This window comes from Apteryx rowi, unplaced genomic scaffold, assembly GCF_003343035.1.
Source record: "Apteryx rowi isolate R43461 unplaced genomic scaffold, aptRow1 scaffold_27, whole genome shotgun sequence".
NCBI lineage: Eukaryota > Metazoa > Chordata > Aves > Apterygiformes > Apterygidae > Apteryx > Apteryx rowi.
The window spans coordinates 1,612,518-1,634,983 of NW_020449085.1; the positions used below are offsets into that span (position 1 = coordinate 1,612,518).

Here is a 22,466-nt window from a genome sequence, read left to right on the forward strand (position 1 = left end):
TTTAATACCAGAATGCTCATGTCTTTCAAAAATTAACTGTATCATGAAGGGAAACCTCTTCCCATTTAAACAGCCACTTTGCATTTACTGTTTGAGGAATTGCCTTACCTGAAACTTTGTTAAAGATTTACCAATGCACAAAATGTGATGCATCTAGCAGAACGCACCCAGGGACAAAAAAGAAAATCCTTCTGTAGGCACGTTAGCAGTAAAAGGTGGCCGAGGACAGTCTTAGCTCTCCCCCCTTGAAGTATACCACCCTTGGAAAATGCAGCGTTTGGAAAGAGTGGTGCAGCAGCTCTTCCTGTTTTGTCTTACCTAGTTGCTTTCAGATTCCCTGTAGCTGAAAAGCAAAGTGTTATAGTTGTATTAAAACTTGCTTCTTTTGAGTTTAAAACCTCTTGGTGGTCTTTGGGGCAGCATGCTACAAGGAAAGGTTCAGGCAGATTGGCCTTAATCCTGTCAGGTGGCATGTCTCAAATGCGCTTGCCCTATTGCTCCTTTTTTGGTGAAAATAATTGCGTGTTTATGATCACTAATACCAAGAGAATAAGACATTAGCTAGGCTAAGCAAAGGACAAGCTAAAAAGTACTACTTTGCTGATATATGTTTTTTTTCTGATATTTTTGTATCAGTTTGGTCTGAAGTTGATCTTGGTTGAAGCTGTCTCAGATCAGTTGGTTCATTTTGTGAATCTGAGAGATGAGGTATGAGGCGGCCTAGAAAAGCCCCAAATCTTTTAAACAGGGAGAGAGAAGGAGCTATAGGGAACTATAAATCAGTCAGTTTGGCTTCAATTCAAAAATTTTCCCCCTACCACCACCATCTCCTAAGACATTCTTGAAAGGAAGTAGAGAAACACAGTCTAAAGGGAACCAATACCAAATGGCTATGAAAATGGCTGGGTAGCTACTGAGGGAAGTAACAGTGATAATACCGAAGGCTGTTTTGTGGGGGGGGGGGTTGTGCTTGTGTGCTCTTAGCAAACTTCTATTTGATGTCTTATCTTACTCCATCATCCAGGTTGCGAATGAATGTTTGTTAAATTTTCACATGACAAAGCTGAAAGACGGAGGACAAGGTGAGACTTCAAAATTGGAAAACTTTTTTTGGAGGAGAAGAAACTTGGAGGAGCCAAATGAAAGTTAATACGGTTAGCCAAGGGTGATCAACTAGTCAAATATCAAATAGAAAAGAACAAGCTTCATGACAGTTCCCTAGAAAAGCATCTAGGGATTACACTATTGAAAGGATTACAAATCAAATGTAAGTCAGTAGTGTTATGCTTCTGCACTAAACCCTAATGCCTGTGTTTTGGGAAGGATGAAGAAGTTGTTGAGCCTCCAAAACATATGAAATGATACTGTAGCTGTACTTAGCACTGATCTTGTCTCTGCTGGAGTACTCGGTTATGTTTTGGGCACATCACTTCCAGAAAAACATGGGCCAGCTGGAGGAGATCCAGGGAACTATAAGAGTCCGAGGAAATGCAGTCTTTTAGAAGACTGAAGGAAGTAGGAATATGAAGCCTAAAGACAGGGCTGGGGAAGGATTTAAGTCCTCAAATGTGTAGAATGCTGTTGGAAAGGAAAAACAGTCTACTCTCCATGCCCACGGTGGCAAAAGATAGACTTAAAGCATGGCAATAGTGCTTGGAATTCCTACTAATAGAGGCAGTGAAGCGCGGGGGCTGCATGGCTGTAGGAATTGTTGTGTCCCTGTCACTAGTGTTCAAGGGCAGTTCTGAGAAAATTGTCTGTTATGAATGAGCAAGATTTAATTGGTCCAGTCTCTGAGCAGGAGAACATACTGGTATTGATGTTCTTAGTTGTGCTGCATGGGTGGTGTTCAAGCCACAAGACATCAGAAGGTGACATTTGTTTAACATTTGTTAATATGCATAAAATCCTAACAGAATAAAAATGGCTCTGTTTTACTAAACTCTTATGTGATATAGTTGCGTTAGAATTTACTTGGTTTATATAATTCAGGCATTCTATTTTTGTACAAGTTTCTTGGAGCAGCATTAACACAAATCAAGCCACTGATAAAAGATGAATACAGGGAAAGAAGAAAGACTCTCCACAAAATAAAACAATTCAATCTTTAATAATGTGTTGTCTTTAACTGAATAATCAATACGCTGATGGAGTGGGAGAAATGACTTGTTGATGGAATTAAGTCATTAAGGTATTGTATGCACAAAACATTTTTATGCTGAATCAAGGTTTAAATGAGGTATGAGTTCACTTGGCTAAAGTCTAACTGTGGCTCCACCAGCGCTTCTCCAGAGAGTGCCCCAGAAACACCAAAAACCCCTTAATTCTAAATTACAAAACCTTTCTTAGAAGGTAGGCTGGGAAGTTCCTTACTCTAGTTTAACTTTCTCTGTTTTCAGACAGAGGTTATTTATTTACCAACTCTTTTATTTTTATCCACTGCTTTCTGTCCAGCAGCGTGGTGGTATCTTGAGTGCAGAGCATTCACAGTCCCCTCTGGGTTCTTGGCAAGAGTCATCTTCTGTCATCTCTGAAACCTGGCTGACAATTCGCTTTCCTTTCTTCTTAAATATCTCTAATCGCTTCTAAGGTGTTGTCTCTTCTTTGCATGCCCTCTCTTGACACCCTCTGCTCTGTAATGTCATTTCCTTGGGCATCTTGTTGCTTCCAGGACCAGAACAGTCTTCACATCCCATCAAAGGGTTTAATCTGCTCCAGTCTGCAGCAAAGGCCAGACAAGGCAAACAGGGAGCCAGCTTCACCTTTTCAGGGGAAGATGACATAGTGACATGCATGCAGTGCCATTGATCTGGCATGTATATGAACTGGCTGTGAAGTGCAGGACAGATTTTTTTCATCTTGGTTAAATAATCTTAAAACAGAGGTAGGGGCCCCTTCTAAGCTGGTTGTTTCACTTGTGCTGGCCAGCAGAACAAAAAATGAGGTTGTGACTTCCAAGCATTTGGGCAGAACGGACACAGGATGCAACAAAAGCTATACTTGGCCAGAGCGAAGATTTATGTAGGCCAGGATACTGTCCCTATCTCTGACCAATGGCAGATATGTAAGGAAATTAAGCCAAATTTAGCTCTCCTGAAGTCCAGGGTTGTGATCATACTTTTTGCCTTGCTTCCTCCTTGCAGGATCCTGAACTCCACCATGCATGGTCACTGCAGCCAAGGCTGCCCCTAATCTTTGCATCTCCAACCAGCCCTTCCTTGTTGGTTAGTACAAGGTCCAGCAGCACACCTCTCTTCGTTGGCCCCTCCATCATCTGTGTCAGGAAGTTATCATCAATGCTCTCCAGGAACCTCCTGGACTGTTTGTGCCTAGCTGTGTTGTCTTTCCAGCAGATATCAGGGTGGTTGAAGTCCCCCATGAGAACCAGGGCCTGGGATCGTGAGGCTACTTCCAGTTGTCTGTAGAAGGCCTCATCGACTTCCTCTTCCTGATCAGATGGCCTGTAGCAAACACCCACAACAGTGTCACCCATGTTAGCCTGCCCTTTAATCCTTACCCATAAGCTCTTGATCCACTCCTCACCCACCCCTAGGCAGAGCTCCATACATTTCAGTCGCTTTCCTCATTTCCCACACTTTCCAAAGATTTTCGCCCCCCGCCCCCCATCCCCCATGGATTCCTAGGTTCTACTTGAAAGGTTGGAGAAGAGCAGAAAAAAGCAAAGCTTGGTGTGCTTGTATCTGCTCGGCTAGAGATCTGAATCTCTACTGAAAAGCTTACAGGAGTTTGCAAATGGAAAGAAAGCTTGCGTAGAATGCCGTATAATGAAAGATCAATGGATAGTAAGGCTGAATCTTTAAGTTTGAGAAATCTTTAGGTTTCTGGAGTGGTGGATGAGATTATAATAATAAACTTGGTATAATAACAAATCCAAAGTAACAAAAACAGTGCCTAGAATTTTTGTAGGTTTTCTTGTTTATTTGTTGTTTTTTTTTTTTAAATCCTCGGGAAAGACATCATCTCAAGGACTTGTATGCTAACACCGCAGGACTACAGTCTTGTCTGAGACTTACTGTCACTAGGGAAACTTGTCTTTCTATTTTTTTTTTCTCATCTGTGACTGAGTTTTGAAGGTAGAAGAATGCTTGAATGATGCATCCTACAAAAGCATAAATTATCTGTTGTTCCTTTCACGCCACTCCTCCTGCCTTATCTGAAGTGTCTGCGAGTTGGGAGTCGCGGAGACGAGAGGCTTTGTGCGCGAAGGCTGTCGCCCCTCTCCCCGGGGAGCTGAAGCGTCTCTTTGGAGATGGGAGTCTTCCTGTGCAATTCAGTGATAGAGGCAATCGTATCAATTTGTTAATTAAGGCTATTTTAGACAGTAAATCCGATTTAAAAAAAAAAAAACACAGTAGAAGAAGCTAAAATGCTTACAGGACAGACTTTCTTTACAGCTAAAGGTCTCCTTCACGTTTTTACTTTTCTTCCAAAAAGCATAGGCTTCATATTATTCCATGATTTATTGAAACAAATCTGCTTATTAAATGCATATGCCTATTCAAGCTCATCTTAACATATTTAAGCATTTAATTAGTGACCTTACTGTGAAAAATGAAACGTTTTTGAGATGAGTAGTTTTACAGCACTGTCTGAAGGATTTAGAGTGTACAGTATGAGCTTCAGTTTGTATGTGTGCATGCATTTCAACCCGCTTTTTAATAATGCCTTTCACAAGCGTTACAGATTTGATAATTACTTAGAAGAAACACATCCCTACTGTGCTGTGTGTTGCTTACTGCCAGGTGGAGCAAACTGGTTCTAAATGGATAGGGCTGCCGCCCAAATGGCAAATAAAAATAATGCAATATTTATATATTGCAATAATTTATATATCGCAAATAATGCAATATTTCACTCTGTAGCACCAACAGCGGAGGCCAGGTTGTTTTTCCCTGTTTTAGTATGATGTCTGAACACAGACTGTGAAGACTATCTGTAATTGGGAAAGAAGCCTAATGGTGATGCTATTAATATTAAGGGAGGACGGGGATGATACCAGTGGCATCCCCCTTCCAGTCGCCAAGCTGTCCGTCCCCTAGGTGCCCAGTAAAAAATTCTGTTAGAGCTGTAAGGTTTTTGTGAGCTGAAAGCCCCTATTTCTCAGTTTCCAGAAGGCTCGTAAAGAGCTCTGTGCAGGGAGTCCTGCATCTCCATTTCTACTTTAAAATTTAACTTCCTTTGCATAGTTCTTAAAGAACATGCCTTGTATCATATGTTTTGAGCGTGTGATTTTTCAAAAAGTTATTTTTAATATTTTTAAACAAGGGTGTTTTGCGAGTCTGTCACTTCAGGCTGAGAGAACATGATTAGACGTAGTGTTTGTAAGATATGTTTTATTCATTAGAAATGTCATTTAATTGTCGTCCGCTGAAAATATTTATTTTCCGGGCCTCGCGACAAGACCGTGTTGGAGCTTGCCGTGGTTTCGGTTTTCAGCAAGCGCTTTTGTTTGAAGCGTTGCCCCGTAGAGCGTTCTCCTTCAGCGAAGGCCGGAAGGGGTCGGAGCTGCTCGGGGGTACTGGCGCTTTTGAAGCAAGTCGCTTTAACCTTTTGTTTTTCCTTTGCTGGTAGGAGACTAGTAGTGTTTCAGCTCATATTAGCACGATGCTTTGCACGTCTGCCCCCTTTCCAGTCCCCAAGTGGAGGAGAGGAGGAATTTGCTGGGGTATAAATGGGGCGTCTTGATGTTATTTCTAAGGCTGGTTGTGTTTTATTTATTTATTTTTATTTTTCTTTATTTTATTTTTTTTAAACTGTCTCTGACAGGCATATTAACAAGTTATGCCGATTTGGAAAGCTATTTTTCCCTGAAAGACTTTCTTCCTTCCATTTTCTGTGCGTGATTAAGTTAAGACAAATCAAAGCGATGTTGGCATGCAATCCTTCTGCTTGACCAAATACACTAGAAATACAGTAATTAAAATTCACTGCTAATGGAAAGTAGCTGTTAATTATCGATGTCTTTTGGGAATACTTAAAATGGAAAAGTAATCATGTTTATCTTTAACTAGGATAGAAGTAAGAAATGTATAACAGTCCTTGCATGATGTATTGAGCTCGGAATTGGATTATAAATTTAATAAAAGTAGATGCTTTCTCTCAAAGTCTTAAATTATTCTTAATGTTTCGTAATCGTGGTTATACCAAACAAATTACCACACTGCTGCTGTCGGCACCCATATCACAAAAGGCCTAGAGTGTCCTAACGGTACATAGTGTCTGTCTAAATGTGTGAGTCAAGCACGTATTTATTAAGTTATACCTTTAATAAAACTTTTTATTCAATCAGGACATCATTAATAGCTTGCATAAGTTCTGATGGGGCAGATTTCTGTGCATGAGGGATAGCGCAGGACTGTAAAACACATTGATTCCAATGTGAGCGTTGGAGTGTTTTAGGGATGAGAACTATTTTTATTATTATTTCAATAATTCATTGGTGAAAATAGATGCTTGGAGCAGGCTGTGGTGCAGATAGTTTCTGTCCTTAAGCAATATCAACAGAGTACCTGCCCCCAGGTAGTATTTAGTTAATTGTATTATGTACTTGACTTTCTGTTGCATTTAAAAGAGCACTGTTTGCAGCTCAAGTATTTTAGCTGGAAAATATTACAAATATTTGGTTTTGACAAGATTTCAAATTTAATTGTTTCAAAAGACAGCTGTGGGCAAAGGAAAATTTCCCTGGGAAGGGGCAGAGACTAAAGCATAGTTTTGGGGCATGTTGGAGTTAAAAATTGAAATGGTTGAAATGCTGAAGCTTTCTTCAGAAAAACTAAAGCCTTCTTCAGTAAGGGAAAAAGTTATGTACAGATAGCAAATTTTTCATAAACTTTTTTAAAGGGAAAGTGGTAGAGGAGGAGGGGATTTCTTAAGACCTTTAATAGAATGGGATATGTATATATACTTTTCTCATGTTTTAGATGCATAATTTACAAGCATGCGTGTACTTTAAGGAGCAAAGAGCCCTTAGTTGAAGGAGAAAATACTATCGTATAGACCAAGCAGTTTCTCAGGTGTTCCGGGAGATGTTATTGCAGGCAGTGATAGTTCTTATGCTATGCTGTACGTGTTAAAATATTTTAACAAAATGCATTAAAAAAAAAAGCAGAGAAAGCTGAAACAAACGGTTTCATGCGGTTTTTGTTTTGCAGGATCCGCTGTGAGAACCTTCACTCCTTTCCACTTTCTGGTGGAGCCAATGGACGTTCTGTCGGTCCGCGGCGCTTCCGTCGTCATGAACTGCTCGGCTTATTGTGAAACTTCGCCAAAAATTGAATGGAAAAAAGACGGGACTTTCCTAAACTTGGTGTCGGATGACCGTCGCCAGTTGCTGCCGGATGGATCTTTATTAATAAACAGTGTGGTGCATTCCAAACACAATAAACCCGATGAAGGATATTATCAATGCGTGGCAACTGTGGATAGCCTGGGGACCATCGTAAGCAGAACAGCAAAGCTCACAGTAGCGGGTAAGTCTTTTAATTTATTTTTTTATTTTTATTTTGTAGCTAACAGGAGGATAATATAGATATATTCTCTTTCCTTGCAAAAAGAGGACGGAACTTTATGAGAGAGAAGGAAATAGCTCCATCGCTTTTCAGCAAAACTGAGGCTGTCTCTCTGCTAGCTGAAAGCTGGCATATATTCTGTGCATCTAGGTCATTTAATGTATAGATATTTTTATGGAAACGCTGAAGATCAGGAAAATGAAAATGAGGGGGTTAAGAAAGTAAAGGAAAGAATAATATCAGGTACTTGTAATTACAATAGAGATCTATCAAAGCTTAAAAAGAAGAAATATATAGCAGAATTTTACTTTCTTTGTGTATAAAAAACCTTAAAAACTTAGTTTCTCTGGCTGCTTCTGTGTTGAGATTTATCTGCCCTACATGCCATGAAGAATTTGGGAAGCTTCTAAAAACTAGTGGTGTGTACCAGTTATTTAGTTTTTTGGGGGATTCTAGCGAAAGCAGGAAGGCTGGGGTTTGCGATTTTGGTATTTCGTGGGTATGAGGTATGAATAAAAACGTTTGGAAAGTAACGAACAACTCCTAAAACTTTAGAACTTTATTTACAAACTTTTCAAACCTTCTTTACAGATACTAAGAAAACACAGATCATCACCTCACCTTTGGTTTTCTTTTAGGTAGCGTTTAGATGTGACTTGGTAATATTTCTTGTTTAGGAAGTAGAAGACAGTAAAGTGAGTGAAGGCTGATGCAGGAAAAAATAAAGAATTTGACTGGAGAAAATGATTTGCTTTCAGAATATCATTTACTTTTAACTCAGGATTTGGGAGCATTAGAGTCCATAGTCCTTAGAGGTAGGATATCCTTTTTTTGGTAAACCATAGGTCTGAAAGAGATTTATAATTACTTTGGAAGAGTGAGACTTCAGAAAACAACAAAAAAGGTAAACTAAGGCAATTTATGCAGGAAAAAAGAGCCGATTAAGCGATTTGTTGTTTCGCTAATGATCTCTGTGTCAGCCTTTCAAACAGTTTTTTCTTGTTTTTCCTTAATAAGTGGCTCAAGGTAATGAATTCCTCCGTGCTAGTGCAGCAGCAGGGCCCAGAGCTGCTCTCCTTGTCGTTTATATTCAGATGTTGTTCCTATTAAGCTGTCCTGTAGCATTGGGAAAGATCAGAAATGTCGGAAATAAAGACTGGAGTTTTTTCTCTTAGTGGCAGCTTTTGGAGGCTCTCTGAACAGAAAATACCTTCCCAAGTTTCTTGGCAATGATGACAGTAAAAGGAATCCAAATGGTTTTATCTTGGGCGATTAGTACCTTCTCACATTGCTGTTTTCCTGTTTAATTCTGCCCCTTCCTACATTCACAGTGTCGGTCGCTGTTATCATGCTGGTCCCTGTGATCAGTAGACAAAGTTAATAGGGTTAAAAACGGAGACAATGCCAAATGGCTTTCAAAATCTCCAGTTCATTTTTTTTTTCCTGCATCAATATGGAAAATACTATTTTAAGTGATTTTTTTTTTTAAGAGTGGGATTTTCAAGAGCCTTTTACTGTTAAAAAAAAAAATTGTAGTGAGTTTTGCTTTCAAAAAAAAATAAAATCTAACTTACACTAGAGAACCCTAAACAAATGCAGGTTAAAGGCTCGCCGCTCAGCGAGCGCCCTGCGCTGGCGCGGGCTCTGGCCGCAGCGCCCCTGAGCCGTTCTGCACGAGCCCTTTCACCAGCTCCGTTCGGTGCCCGGGCTCTGCCTGGCTCAGTGCTTTGAGGGGGAAAAGGATCACGCTGGTTGCCGAGGCTCTGGAATGAGAGAAGGCAGATTTGAGCTCTGTTTTAACTTTAATACAGGTTTTCTTGACCTCATTTAAATCTGTTTTATCATTTCCCCCCCCCCCAATATTTCCTTTTGCCCATCTTTGTGTTTAAACTGGAAGCTTTCAGGCCTTAATTATGGGGGTCGTGGGCTTAGCAGGGGCTCTCCTTGACCTGAAGATACCAGTGGGAGACGGATAATGCTGTTCTTAATTTTATCAATGTTGAATTCGTATGGCGTGCATGAATGTCATACTGAGATGCATTTAATTTCTTTACGAGAGAATATTATCAAGTGCAGCTTGCACGTTTTAACTGCTACTTATTCATTAGTATGACTGTGCATGAATACATGTTTTGGAGCTTTTAGATTCTTTTAATTGCAGTATTTTCTCTAAGAGCTGATACATGATGCAGAGCAATGTACCTATGCTGAATCTTGCATAGAACTGTAACAGGTCGATAAATTCTGAATTTTAGGATTTTTGACGGATTTAAAAATTCCAGATGTTAGGAACCAGTGCTCTTTTACTGCTGGTATGCTGACTGCTGTTGATAAGCCGAGGTGTTGCTATTTGCTCCTTTTCATATACAGCACTACGATACGCGGAGGTGCGTAGCCAGGCTTGAAAAAATCAGAACAAAATGCGCATTCCCAGCACCTGAGCGTAGGCTGTCTAGACAGCGACTGAATGCTTTGTTTTTAAGAGCCGGTCTCTTGGTTTCTTTCTTCCACTTGTTTTTGGCTCAGTGTTATAAACTTGTCATGGTATCGGAAAATTGATGGCACGGACGGTTTGTAGTGTGTTTGACAATATGCTTTTAAGGAACCTTTTGCACATGCGATGCTAGCTGAGAGGCCTTGCTTCGGGCTTTTTGAGATGTGAGAATCAGTTTCTGGGGCAAGTCTAATGATTTGAAAGAAGCTGTGTTTACCTTTTTGTTTAAAACCATTTTTGCATGTGATTTTAAATGAGAAAAGCTATCGGAAGTTGTGATAAAAGAAAGGAAATATTAAATTATTAAGAAATATTTTAAATGACAATTTTTCTGTCATTTGAACTTGTGTGCTATTGCAAGATTATGGCGTGTTATTTTTAAAGAATAACTTCTGGCAGAATGTATTTGATTTTTCAAAATTGCAAGCAGTAGGCAGAAGGCTCAGTGTGGACAAGTATACTTGTTCTCTTTAAAATACTTAAGCAAAGGCATACCTTTTAGGTGACTTTAATGGGATGATTTATGCTTAAAGATAATCTGAAACCAGTGCTGACTGCGGCTAGTACCCGGGCTGCGCGTGAAGCCCTGGGAGATAATTGTGTTCTTGCTGCTACGAATGGGGAAGAAATTTGGGATTTGACTTCTTGACGTACGAGAGTGAGCACTGAAAGCATGAAATTTGTTAGTTTATGTTAACGATGGGTAGTTTCAGGCTGTATCTGTTCTTTTCCTTTGAGTGCGTGCTTCCACGTTGGGGTTCCTTCCAGCAAATGTAGTTTGAGCTTGTCGTTGCCGAAGTCTCTTTCCTTCTTTGCTGCTGTTACTCTTGTGCAGACTTAACTGTGTTACCGTGCTCGAAACTGGATTTGTGAAGTGTTTCATTAATTTTAAAAATGTCTTTGTTTCTTTCGAGCAGGATTATCTCTGCACAAACACTGTGGCGGACCTACAGGGATCTGAGCTAGAGAAAGTCCAAGGAAATGGCTAATATATGTAAAGGCACATGACTTTATCAGTGCCTTACTATAGTATCCGATTTTTTTTGATTGGTTTTTGAAATGTAAGCTTGTCTTTGGTGAATGACAGCTAAGCACCAGTTGGACCTGAAGAACGGTGAAGGGCTGGAGTTGCTCTTACAAATCAAAGAAAAAAATATTTGCAAATCTTGGGGAATTTATAATTTTTTTTTTTATAATTCATCTTGGAAGAATGAACTTGTATGTATTTTAATGAAGAGTATAATAATACTAGCTTAAAGATAGTCCTGAGATAATTTGTCTTTGCTCCCAGTCACTACTTGCTACTACTTGGTTAAATCTTTAATAAAGTGTTTGTTGAGATGAGGGACATGGGAAGGACTAAAGATGTGGAGCAGGACACTGTCAGAGTTTCATCCTAAGGATTTACCAGCTTTGTATGATGGTTTAAAGACTCTGCTCACTAAAATATTTATTTCATCTCTATCTATTCTTTCCAAATGAATCCATCTGCTCTTTCTTCCTCTTCTACCCCTTACTTAGCCTTGCATTTGTTAACACTTGGCATTATATGTGATTAGCTTGGTTGCGATGGGTCATTCATATGAAAGGTAGTTGCATTGCTGCCTTGACATGAACTTCAGGTAGGGCTGAGTTTCTCTAAGCTAATTGAAAAAGCACTTAATGTTTTGTAACATAACTTACTGGCTTTCCTTTTTCTCCCTTCCCAATGAAATAAACTTCTTATATTCTTAATTATTTTTTAAGTATTATTATAATTTCAAACCTTCATTTTCAAGTTACTTTTGCAAAAAATTACAGAAAGTTTAGCACTGTAAGAAATACTTCTGCACTGTAGTATCAAAATATAAAGGGGCTCAACAAACAAGACATGCTTATGTTCAGTAAAAGCTTAATTTTTTCAGGAACATAGCACTTAGCCTACAATGTTTCTAAAATGAGCATTGTTTTTTTCTTGAAAATTATCAGTGCAAAGTTTTAAATGTAGTTGTGTTGTATGTTGACTGCGAACTTCATATAGAGATCCTGTTTTTCCTATTTACAACTGGAAATGCTTGAGTGACTTGTGTGTGGGTTGAGACACCCAATGTGCATATTTTGTGTTTATCCACTGGAGCGTGTCCTCAAACGTGTTACGCTCCTCGGTATGAAATCCTCTGCAGTTCTCTGCTTTTCTGCTCTGAATAAATCTTTCTCCTTCTGCTGGCTTGCTCAGCTAATCGTGTAGTTCAGACTGTGTTGGACTGCTGAAGCTTCTGACTTCAGATTCTACTGCTGTTGCGTGGCAGAGGGATTGTTGCGGTTTCATTAATAAAATCCGTTTTCACCTCTTTTTCATTTTTTCTTTTTCCTTCAAAAGCCAGGAAACTTCATTTAAAAACCTTTGCAGGAATCTCGTCTGTGCAATCGAGTGTCTGAAGGTTAAATACCAGAATAGGTGGAGTATGCAATTACCATCCCTTTGTATGTGATATGATTATACACGTTTGTGTATTGTATCATCACTTGAATTCTTCCTGCTGACCTGTCTCCATCAGCAGAGAGAACCAGCCTTGGTGGCCAGGAAACGGGATAGGACTGGGTGGGGAATGAAATGCTTTATGATGTTGTTGCCTTGGTTCTTGTAAAACTCAGAAGCGTAGCCCTTTTGTCAGGCGACTGTGAAAAGGGAAGATGTTTCCTTAGTTAAGTGGTAGATTTAAGACCAGAGGGGGAAGGCTGTGGTTATATACTCCAACCCATCACCTAACGTTGCATAGAAGCTCTCACAGTAATTGGGACGTCGAGTCCTTGACTTGTGTTTGACCACTGTGATTTATTTGATTTTCAAGATGTCAGCTGGAAAATGAACTTCACTTGGGAAATTGTTCCTATTTTTAGGTGACTTAGATTGGCTTTTTTAAGCTTTGTTTATGGCTTGAATTTATCTAGCTTTGGACTTCTGAACTGATGATCAGAAGAGCTGTCTGTATAACTGCCACTGAAGTTATAGGAAGCCTAGATGAACAACTGCTGTGGCATTTCATGTAATGTGCTTTGCAGGAATTAATTGAATTATGAGCCAGGAGATGCTGATGTCTAATCCTGCTTCTATTACTGATTCATTATATGGTCTTAAGAAGGTCTCCCTGCTTCGCCTTTTCCTCAGTGCGGTAATAATGAATTTCTCTTCAATAAATTAGAGTGTCACTGTGTCTAATATACCAAGATGCTATCCATGATGAATACCCTAGGAAAAGACCATATAGAAATAAGTAATCCTGTATCCACTACAAGTTTTGGATTCTATATGGTAAGTAAAGTTGTAGCCAAGAAACGAATGTCTAGGAATTGCCCTGAGCAGAGTTCGTGGGAGGGCAAAGGAGAGGAAGCTGGATGGATGTCTACTTGCGAGGCCCATCCACAAAGAGGTAGCTTGTGGTCGTGAGAACTTAAATGCTACGACGTATCAGATGTTAGATACTTAATATCAAAATATTTTGATTATTTGTGTATAAACAGTGGTGAATAGTTAAAAATTTGCTTAAACATTAATGAGGGCTGAAATTTTGCCTGCTTTAGCCTTTTGCCATAGATATCGAGAACTGCACGAATGTAACCAAGTTGTGCAGGTCTGGAATTGTGTGTGTTTTACAAAGTTTGCCTAACTACTTTGAAGATTACATCTGAAGAGCATTTCTGTGTCTTCCTGGACCGCATGTGTGCCATGCCCAAGAAATGAGGGAAGTGTAGCTCTGTGGTAGAGCAAACTGCACTTCTGCCAGCTCCTTGGAGAGGCAGTTGAAGTTAGAAACTATAGTGCATTTTCTTTACACAGTCAGTATTATATATTTCCTATTTTAAAAAAAGAAGAAAAAAGACTTAGGGTCTGATTTTCATGAATAAAGAAGTTCAAGCATCTTTGAATGGGAAAAAACCTAAGAGCATAGACACTTCAGTGGAGTGTACTTAAGTGCTCTTAACTAATAAAAGTAAATGGCATGGATGACAACTTTTCCTTGCGAAAGTTTTTTCTGTGGAAAAAAGCATCTGCATTTTTCATTGAGTCTGTAACAAATTATCTTACATAAAAATGTATTTCTTTTTGATGATGGATAAATGGGAAAGAGGTGAGTTTTGCAAAGACTGTGGTTTGTTCATTTTCCATCAACGTTTAGTAGAAACTGGACAATAAATGTTCTGGCTTTCATGTCACTTTAGATTCTTACAATCCACATTTGTCTATTCATTAGTTTAAAAGACAAAACCGCATTTTTGATACTAGCACTGGAACTGAAAGCAGAGGTCCAGTTTGAGAACTGCTCTACATCCTTTCAGTGGAGAATTGGACCAAACCCATTAATATACTTCTGCCTTCATTTCTTTTCTTTTTAAACAGTAACTGCAAACATTTGAGAGACATGGACCGAGATGTTTAGAAGTAGTTCATGATATTGAGTGCTTCATTTTGGGGGACATACAACTTGAAGGGCCTTGCCTTTGAGAGAGTGCTGGGCATGCTGTCCTCTTGCCTTCCGCCTTCCCTCCATCTCCCCCACCACCACTAAATAACGTTGAGAGTGTCTTATTTTGTGATCTTGCATTACTTGCATACCTTTCATACAGCATTAGAGATTCAGGGTACAATTATAATCTCACTGGAGCTGGGACTTGATCAAGTTGGTCAAGTCTCATTCTCCGTAGGGGGGATGGTAGGAAAGCCCTGGAGAAGTTGCTCAGGGCTGAAATGATTGTGTTAATTCAGTAGAAATCGAATCGAACTAATACAGCTTGGTTTCATACATAAGCCGAACACTTGCAAAGATCAGCATGGCTCGGTTCGTGGCAACTTTTGTTGAATTATGGTGGGGAAAGTGTAATTGCTGGTCAAGTATCTGTTTCCTTTTAGGTCCCCATACATCCCCATGTGTGTGTGCACGCACACCAGGAATTGCATCCTGCAGTTCCTAGAACCTGATTTCCAGACCATGTGTCTATGATATTAATTCACCCTGTGTTTTAAAGAACACTAAATTCTCTCGTATGAAAGCAGTGCATGAAGCTAGGGTTTAACATCAGACGGCCTCTTGCAACGTCTGTGGCAGGTAGCTGTGCAACTTGCTGCCGTGTTGATTCTGCCAGTCCTGGGTGAAAGCCCACAGCAGGACAATTCAGTAAACCTACTTGTTTTTTAAACTATTTAAATCTAATGAGTAAGTCATAAATTAGGTGAAGAGATTCAAATTTGCTAGTTGAGCAGTATTAACACCACAGTTTCTTTCTGAAAATGTGGATTTTGGGTTTTTTTAGGCTTCCATGAGCTTATTAACCTAATATGGAATAAAATTAAATAGCTCGTTTTGACTAATACCATCCCTGTCCTTAATGCATGGGTCGGTGAGCTACTTAAAGCCTGTTCATGCTCATTAGAGGGTGAGAATCCTCCTCTATAGCTCTAAAAGAGGGTCCGTAAGTAGATCTGTCACAGTCCTGTGTGAACCTGCTCTTTTAGTAACAATTTAATGTTACTTTTTAGTAAAAATGAACCTGGCATATCTTTTCCAGAAATGGAGTTAATATGTTCGGTGCAATTAGATACCCCTTATCGAGCACAGTTAGAAAAGTGGAAGAATGCTGGATCCTTTTCTCGCACACTGGTAGATGCAGGGGGGGAAAAAAAAAGAAATTGGTGAAATTTCAAATTACCAGGTCTGTTATGTATGATTTTAGATGGGATACAAAAGTTGATGAATCGCCAATATCCTCTCAATGCTCTCAACATCTTTTTAAAAAACAGTTGGATGCACATTGGTACGATTAGCTTTCTCATTTATTGATGTTTGCACTCAAAAAAGTATTTTCTCCATGTATTTTGTCTGCATGTCAGCACCTGCAATGCTGCTTATAATTTTGTTTGAGAAGTTTTCACATAGACTCTTCCCTATAAATCCCCGGCTGTCGGGCAGTTGCTAGTTACATATGTGACTCGTGTTCTTAACTAACTGTGTTTTATAGTGGGAGACTGAATCTGACATTTCAGCTTTAGTGAGACAGCATGAAAGTGATGGGTCTCCACAGTGGCGGTGTTCAAATTTTAGATTAACTGAATGTTGCATTTTGAAAGTGATTAAAAAATAATAATAATAAAAAAGAAAATCTTCTACTAGTGCCACAAACTGACCACACAGAAGGTGACACAAAAGCAGTACTAAGAAATACAGTGGCAGAAGTGTGTGTCTATTTGTATATTATATATGTATATTGTGTGTATGTGTTTATATTTATTAAAAACATAAACTTTATCTTTTCATAATAGAAAATTAAGAGGAAGTTTAATGGTACTAAGAAGGAAACAAAATGGAAGGAAATGATTTTTAGTGGGGGGGGGGAGTGAGTTAATGAGATTGGCTGTGGCTGGTTGCAGGAAGGTTGAGGTGTTGGTGAAATTCCTAAAAGACCAGGACAACAGAATTTCGATAGCCACATGATTACACTAGGAATATAAATAATTAAAGATATAATGCTTGTTTTCCTATATAAACCTATATGTTTTCCTATATAAACCCCTATTTGTTTGGGGGTGTGGGGAAACACCTCGAAATACTTTTACATTCCTGTGCGGGTGCTCTTCTCCCCCTCCTTAACAGCAGCTGAAGTCGGATTGCTGAATTGTTTGTGAGCGTTCATCAGCTGATGAAAATAAAGCCAAGAAAGGCTTCGTTATGGAGAGACCTTTAAAAAAATTTCTCTGGTATGATGTGCTTAACTTCTAGCAACTGGGCCAAGGGTCCATGGTGTGATAACCCACATCCGGGTTGCGTGCTGTTTTGTTTTCCTTTGTTGCTTCTTTTATTTTCCTTTTTTTGCAATTCCCTTTGAACAATCCACTGTTTTATCTAAGAATTAGCTGCTTATTCATGCTTTTTTTTTTAGTGTTTCCCTCCTACTTTCTGCCCTGCGCCCTTGTTGTCTCTAGACATCTTCAATAAAATATAAGCATTTAGTTGAAAAAGAATGAGGTTCTTTGCCCTGTTGTATTAATTAAAGTTTCATGCTCTATCAGTCCTCAAACACTCTGTTTTTGAGGGGCTGCTTTACTATTGATGAATTCTCAGTATTTTTCTATAAAATTGTTTAGAGTATTTCTCTCTAAGTGTCTCTCCTCAGGTACCGGCTGTCTCTGGGACTGTCTGTAGAGTTGCCTGCACAAGTTTTTTCTGATCTTTCCTTTCCTCTGGTTTCTTGATAAATTTGTCATGACAGTCCTTTCTGTGCATTAATCTTCTTTGAATAGCTTGTTCACATGAGCTTTCGTAATTGATAGCCTCGCCTGGATCTAAAATTATTTAACCTGTCAAGCTCTTTTCTTTCACCAGAATACTTGGATCTTATTCTTCTTTTGTTATGGCCATTGATTTTTGTCTTAGAAAGAGTAATTGTGAGCCTGTACTTCCCCCCCTTCCTTTTTTTTTTTTTTTTTAAAGCCAGTCTATTGATCGAGACCTGAGGTTTCTTTAATGATGAGGCAATCCACATACCTTGTCTCGAGGTCTTCTGTTACTATCTCACAGTGCTTTCTTCGTTGTCCTTGGTGTTACAACGATCTTCAACAGTACCAATAAGTCATTCCGTAGTTTGCACTGTAGTTTGGTGATTTTTCTGTGGTATTGGACTGTTTTTCAGTGTCTGGACGGATCAAATTCATTGCATCTACTGCAGCTTTTCCTTGCAGCCTGGAGAAGCTGTGACGCAGCTATTGACACTGGAGCTTTGCTGTTCCTTGCCCCTTAGTTGCAAGTCCTGTTTCCGATTTTAATGGTACTATTATTTCACCTACTCCATTAACAGAATTAGTTTTTTTCTCTTTATTCCTAGGCTGCTCTTGCTTGCAGTGTTGTCTCAACCTGACCTCCCTGTGCACCAAGGGGCCCCTCTGCCCCCCATTAGCTTTTTTATGGTTTCCATCAAGGACCTCTGTACTTCTGAAGACATTCCTTGAATCACCATTCTTGCTCTCATTTAATTGCTGGAATAGCTGTGAGGTTCTTCTGTGAGGCACTGGTAGCTTTAGTTTAGCCAACTAAGATGTGCAGTAGCTTTTCCTCTGTTCGTGCTGTAATTCTTCTAAGAACAGTCCATCTCCTGACTGGCTCTTGTGCATATTTTAGGTCAGGTTGCATTATCTACTATCTACTTTGGCTAAGCAAGGAAAAACAATTAATGTGGTAGTTGGTGTTTTTTTCATCGTTAGGGAGGACTTCGAAATCTCTGGTCTTACCTTAATTCAGATAATGCTGGATTTCTGCTCTCCATGAATGGGTTCTGTAGTTATGAAGTCTATTCTATTTGCTAGTGAGATTCAAGAAATAAGTCCTACTAACAAATTGTATTTTCAAGCATGTTTAGTGCCTCTGCCACTTGGACAAATGATGCTGAATAGTGTTCAAGAAAAGAAGCTGAGATAATTTAATGAATCGTCCACAGATGGCTGGACTTTGCTAGGGTTTTATTTTAACAGGGTTTCAGTGAGAAGCTGATATGCTAACAAAATATATAGTGTCTTTAAGATCCACTAGTTTACTAGAGCATAATAGATGTTGTAGCTGTTGTATCATGTTTTTATATTCCTTTATTTAGTTACTTTGCTAAAATCTTTGTTATTTTCTCAGGGCTGTTTTAATGAACAGTGTAGTAATGGAGTTATGATTTTCTCATGAGTTCAAAATTGATTAGGAAAACGAGAAGGGGGGGAGAGAAAATTAAAATGTGTTAATTATCAGCAGTTTGCATAACCGTTCTTGGTCTCTTTGAGCAGCACACTTTAATGGGGAAGGATTGTAAGGTGTGAGCTGTTCACTGTAAGGTGCCAACGTTTGTACCTGATAACCACTGCTAAGGCTGGTTAAGGCTTGGATAAAATTACAAAGACCTTTTGTAGGACTAAGACTGGGCAACAAAGAATTTCGTCATTGATATATGGGAGGTAACAGGTTTGAAAAATATATCAGCTGCTCACATGTTTTACTTTATCCTTACTGAAGTAGAAATAATCAGGGAAAAATCAGGGAAAACACTTGTCGAGTGCGTTGAGATTCCACAAAAAAAAAGCCTAAAACCAGCTCTGGGAAACGGATAACTGGTGATATATGTGGTTTTTTAGAACTGTTTAATGCTTACAGAAAATGTGATGTTAAATTCCAGTCTGCAGAGTCACAACGGCAGAGATTTGGGCGCATGAGAAAAGTGCAAAAATGCATGCATAGATCTGACAGGTTTGCAAACATATAGTAAAGTTATACAAACCAGCAATAAGCAGGGAAAAAAGTGAATTTCTATGCACCCTTCTGTTGCCCTTGAGAAGAAAGACTTGGTCTTGTTTCTTATTTTTGTTTTGCAGTCTTCTTTCTGCAAGGTAGGTGTTGATGCCAGGAGGTTAGGAGGATTCTGAAGAGGATTAAACGTGTATATGGTAATAGCATCCACGTTAAATAAACTTGAGCACTCAGTGTCTGCTGACAGAGCAGAAGGCAAGCACTGGCTCTGAAGAACGCTGTCAGATGAGCAAGGTATTTAGTGGTTGCTTATGGAGTGTTTTTGTTTTTTTTTGTTTTTTTTGTTTTTTTTTCTTCCAGCCTACTTGAAAATGGATGGCACTGTCCACGGGTGCAAAAAGACCGCTGAACTAGGTTAGCGCCTGGCTCGGTCTAATGAATTCCTGTTGTCCTGGCAAGTACAGGAGGTGAAATACTGGCTCTGTCGCAGTCTGCAGACTGTGGCCAGAATTCTCCCCATCTGCGTTTTCCAGGAATGCGGGAGTTATTGCTCTTCTAGGCACATCTTTGCTTTTTCAGAAGGAAAGACAAGGGACCACAAATCTCGGCACTGCTTAGACTGGAGGCAGCGTCTGGGTGGAGTATATTTGCATTAAGTAGACAGTTTATGTGCATTCCTCCCACTGCTCTGGGCTTTAGGGGAGGGGAGAGAGAAAAGGGAAGGAGAAAATAGGGACTTTTTTTCTCCATTTGCATTGTCCGAGCAGCAAATTTCAAGTTTGCGGCGCATCTGATTTCTGTTGCATGCATCTGAGGCTCGCGCTGCTGCAAATATGTTCTCTTGCTAGTTTTTGGAGGACTTTCCAGGTGGAAAATGATCCTGCTGAAGCTGAGTTGATTAACCTGCATTCCTGCTGAGTTGGAAGTATTTTCCTTCAGTGTTCCAAAATCGATACATAATGTATTTGTGCTGCCAAGGAATGATTAATGTGTGTACACAGAGGAAAAAAAATTATCTTTAGTATCAGAACCCCAAAGTATCATGTAGCGTTATGTTCATTTTAACAAATGATGGGGTGCTACCTTCAGCTGAATGCAACTTGTGAGTGAAAAGTGGGTGCTGCTTGCTCATTAGAAATCCAACTTAGCTTTAAATTACCCTTATAATAAATCATCTTGCTTTGCCTTGTTGATGGAAATGATTGGTCAATACAAACCATTATGAGAAAAATCTATCATAAGAACATTTTTTTTTCTTACTTTGAAAAATAAGTTTTTAAATGTGTTTCTAATTTAAATATAAAGACGGAGTTTAAATAGTAATGCATTTGAAAATGATATTAACAAGTTAAGGAAATACAGGCTTGCAAGTCACTCAGTTGCCATTTTGAGAAGCAAAAGAGAAGCTCTTTAACCAAAAGACTCTGGACTGGTAGATGGAAGAGTATTTTCTTGTAGTATATCACTAGAGAAAGTATGCCAGTGCTGTGGGACCTGTTACTGTGTTTATAAACAGGTCTCAGAATTAATAATAATGAATTTTTGTATTTAGAATGTCTTTTGTAGTACATTATTATTGTTTTGTGGTTGTCTGTTGGCTAACACAGAAGGGTCCTCTTCCATGATGAAGGCTTCTAAGCAGGGCAAATTACAGTAATTGTAAAATAAAAATTATTCTACGATTATTTTTATTATTATATTGCCGAGTCTGTTAGTTTTGGTTAATATGTGGCAAAATTATGACCTAGATTTAGAAAAAAGTATAATAAAATTACACAAAGTGTGATCATAGTGTGATTTTACTGTTTAGGGAGTAATGAAACCATTTTAAACTCAAGCTTATTTAACCTTAATGGGGCACCAGCACACAACAGAATATACACTATCCATCTTGTCCGGTGAATGAATAGTGCTAACAAGGAATTTGGAATAAAGAGTATTGCAGATTTATGTTAGAAATTGCACAGCTTTAGTCCTCCAGTGACTTTCTCATTTATGCCCTAAGTTGCCGATATAAGATGGTATTGGTGGTTGTTGAACAGCATAAACAAAATTACATCATCTGGGGTGAAAATGGAAGTCATACTGCTTATCTGACAAAACGAGGAGGTCCAGAAGTCCCTTCCAGGCTGTGGGCATAATTGACACATTAATTTGCAAGTTCATTAGTAAAGGTTTTTAATGAATTGTGAAATCGGGGCTAGTACCTTCCTCTTGAAGAAAAACAGATGTAGAATATATGCCCCAAAAGAGGAGGGGTGATCATGGTGTTTGGATCAGGCTAATTGCTCTATGTCATTTTAAAAGAGACGTTGAAGGCTAGAGTAATTAAGATGTAGGGAAAACAAAGAACACTAAACTGCACCGTCGCTGTTGTCCAAGCGGTTTGCATCTGAGTTGCTTGATGAAGCAACTGATGTCTTGGAGCAGTGCAATATGATGGGTATGCTGTGACATACCCTTTTGACAGTGTCCATTAAAAATTATTAAGGGTCAGAATGATGGAAGTTTAATTGATAATGTTGAGATTGATAAGAATCTGACGTAATTAGAAAAATTTAATAGGTTACTTTCAAAGGGAAATTTTCAGAATGGAAAGGTACCTCAGAGACTAGACTTCAAAAAGGTCACGTTTAACATATCATCAGGTATTTTAAGGTACGAATTAAGTGTATACCTTTGAAACTGGCAAGTGTGCAAATTTGGAAGACCTTGATACTCTTGTTGAGGCCTTGGTGGCCTTATAGGAAGAATTAAGTGATGCTATAGACAGAACAACTGAAAATTTTCAGTACAGCTTGCAAAGTCATGTCCATACCACGACATGCTTGTTATTAAGTTGGGACAGAGGAATTGGTGATTTTACAGGAGAAAAAACCCCTCTAGTTATTTTGGCTCATTGCAGGATTGACTATAATCTGCCAGTGTGAAAAGAGCTAATGGGATTCTCAGATGCACTGGGAAGATATTTTCAGTAGACAGAGGGTAGTATTTTTGCTGTATAAACCTGGACGTCTGTGATCAAAACTTAACTTGCAGCAGCCGTTTCAGTTTACCTGTCGTCACTTTGTCCTTCTGCCAGCAGTGCGTGCTAGGCGGCCAGGAAACGCTGGATATCCACTGAAGCAAGAGAGGTTCTGAGTGGATTTAAGGAAAAGGTTTTGCTCCCTGTGAACAGTGGAGCAGGGG

At 39.1% G+C, this 22,466-nt stretch overlaps 1 protein-coding gene across 1 annotated transcript in view; it reads left to right on the top strand.

The window, feature by feature from the left end:
- Positions 1 to 7,177: 7,177 nt before the first annotated feature.
- The window catches only part of NEO1 (neogenin 1), a 146,277-nt gene continuing 130,988 nt past the window's right edge, over positions 7,178 to 22,466 (top strand). The window contains exon 1 of the mRNA XM_026068317.1: positions 7,178 to 7,493. Within this exon, the coding sequence (XP_025924102.1) occupies positions 7,223 to 7,493 (271 nt within the window). The 5' untranslated portion in view covers positions 7,178 to 7,222. The remainder of the gene's footprint in view (positions 7,494 to 22,466) is intronic.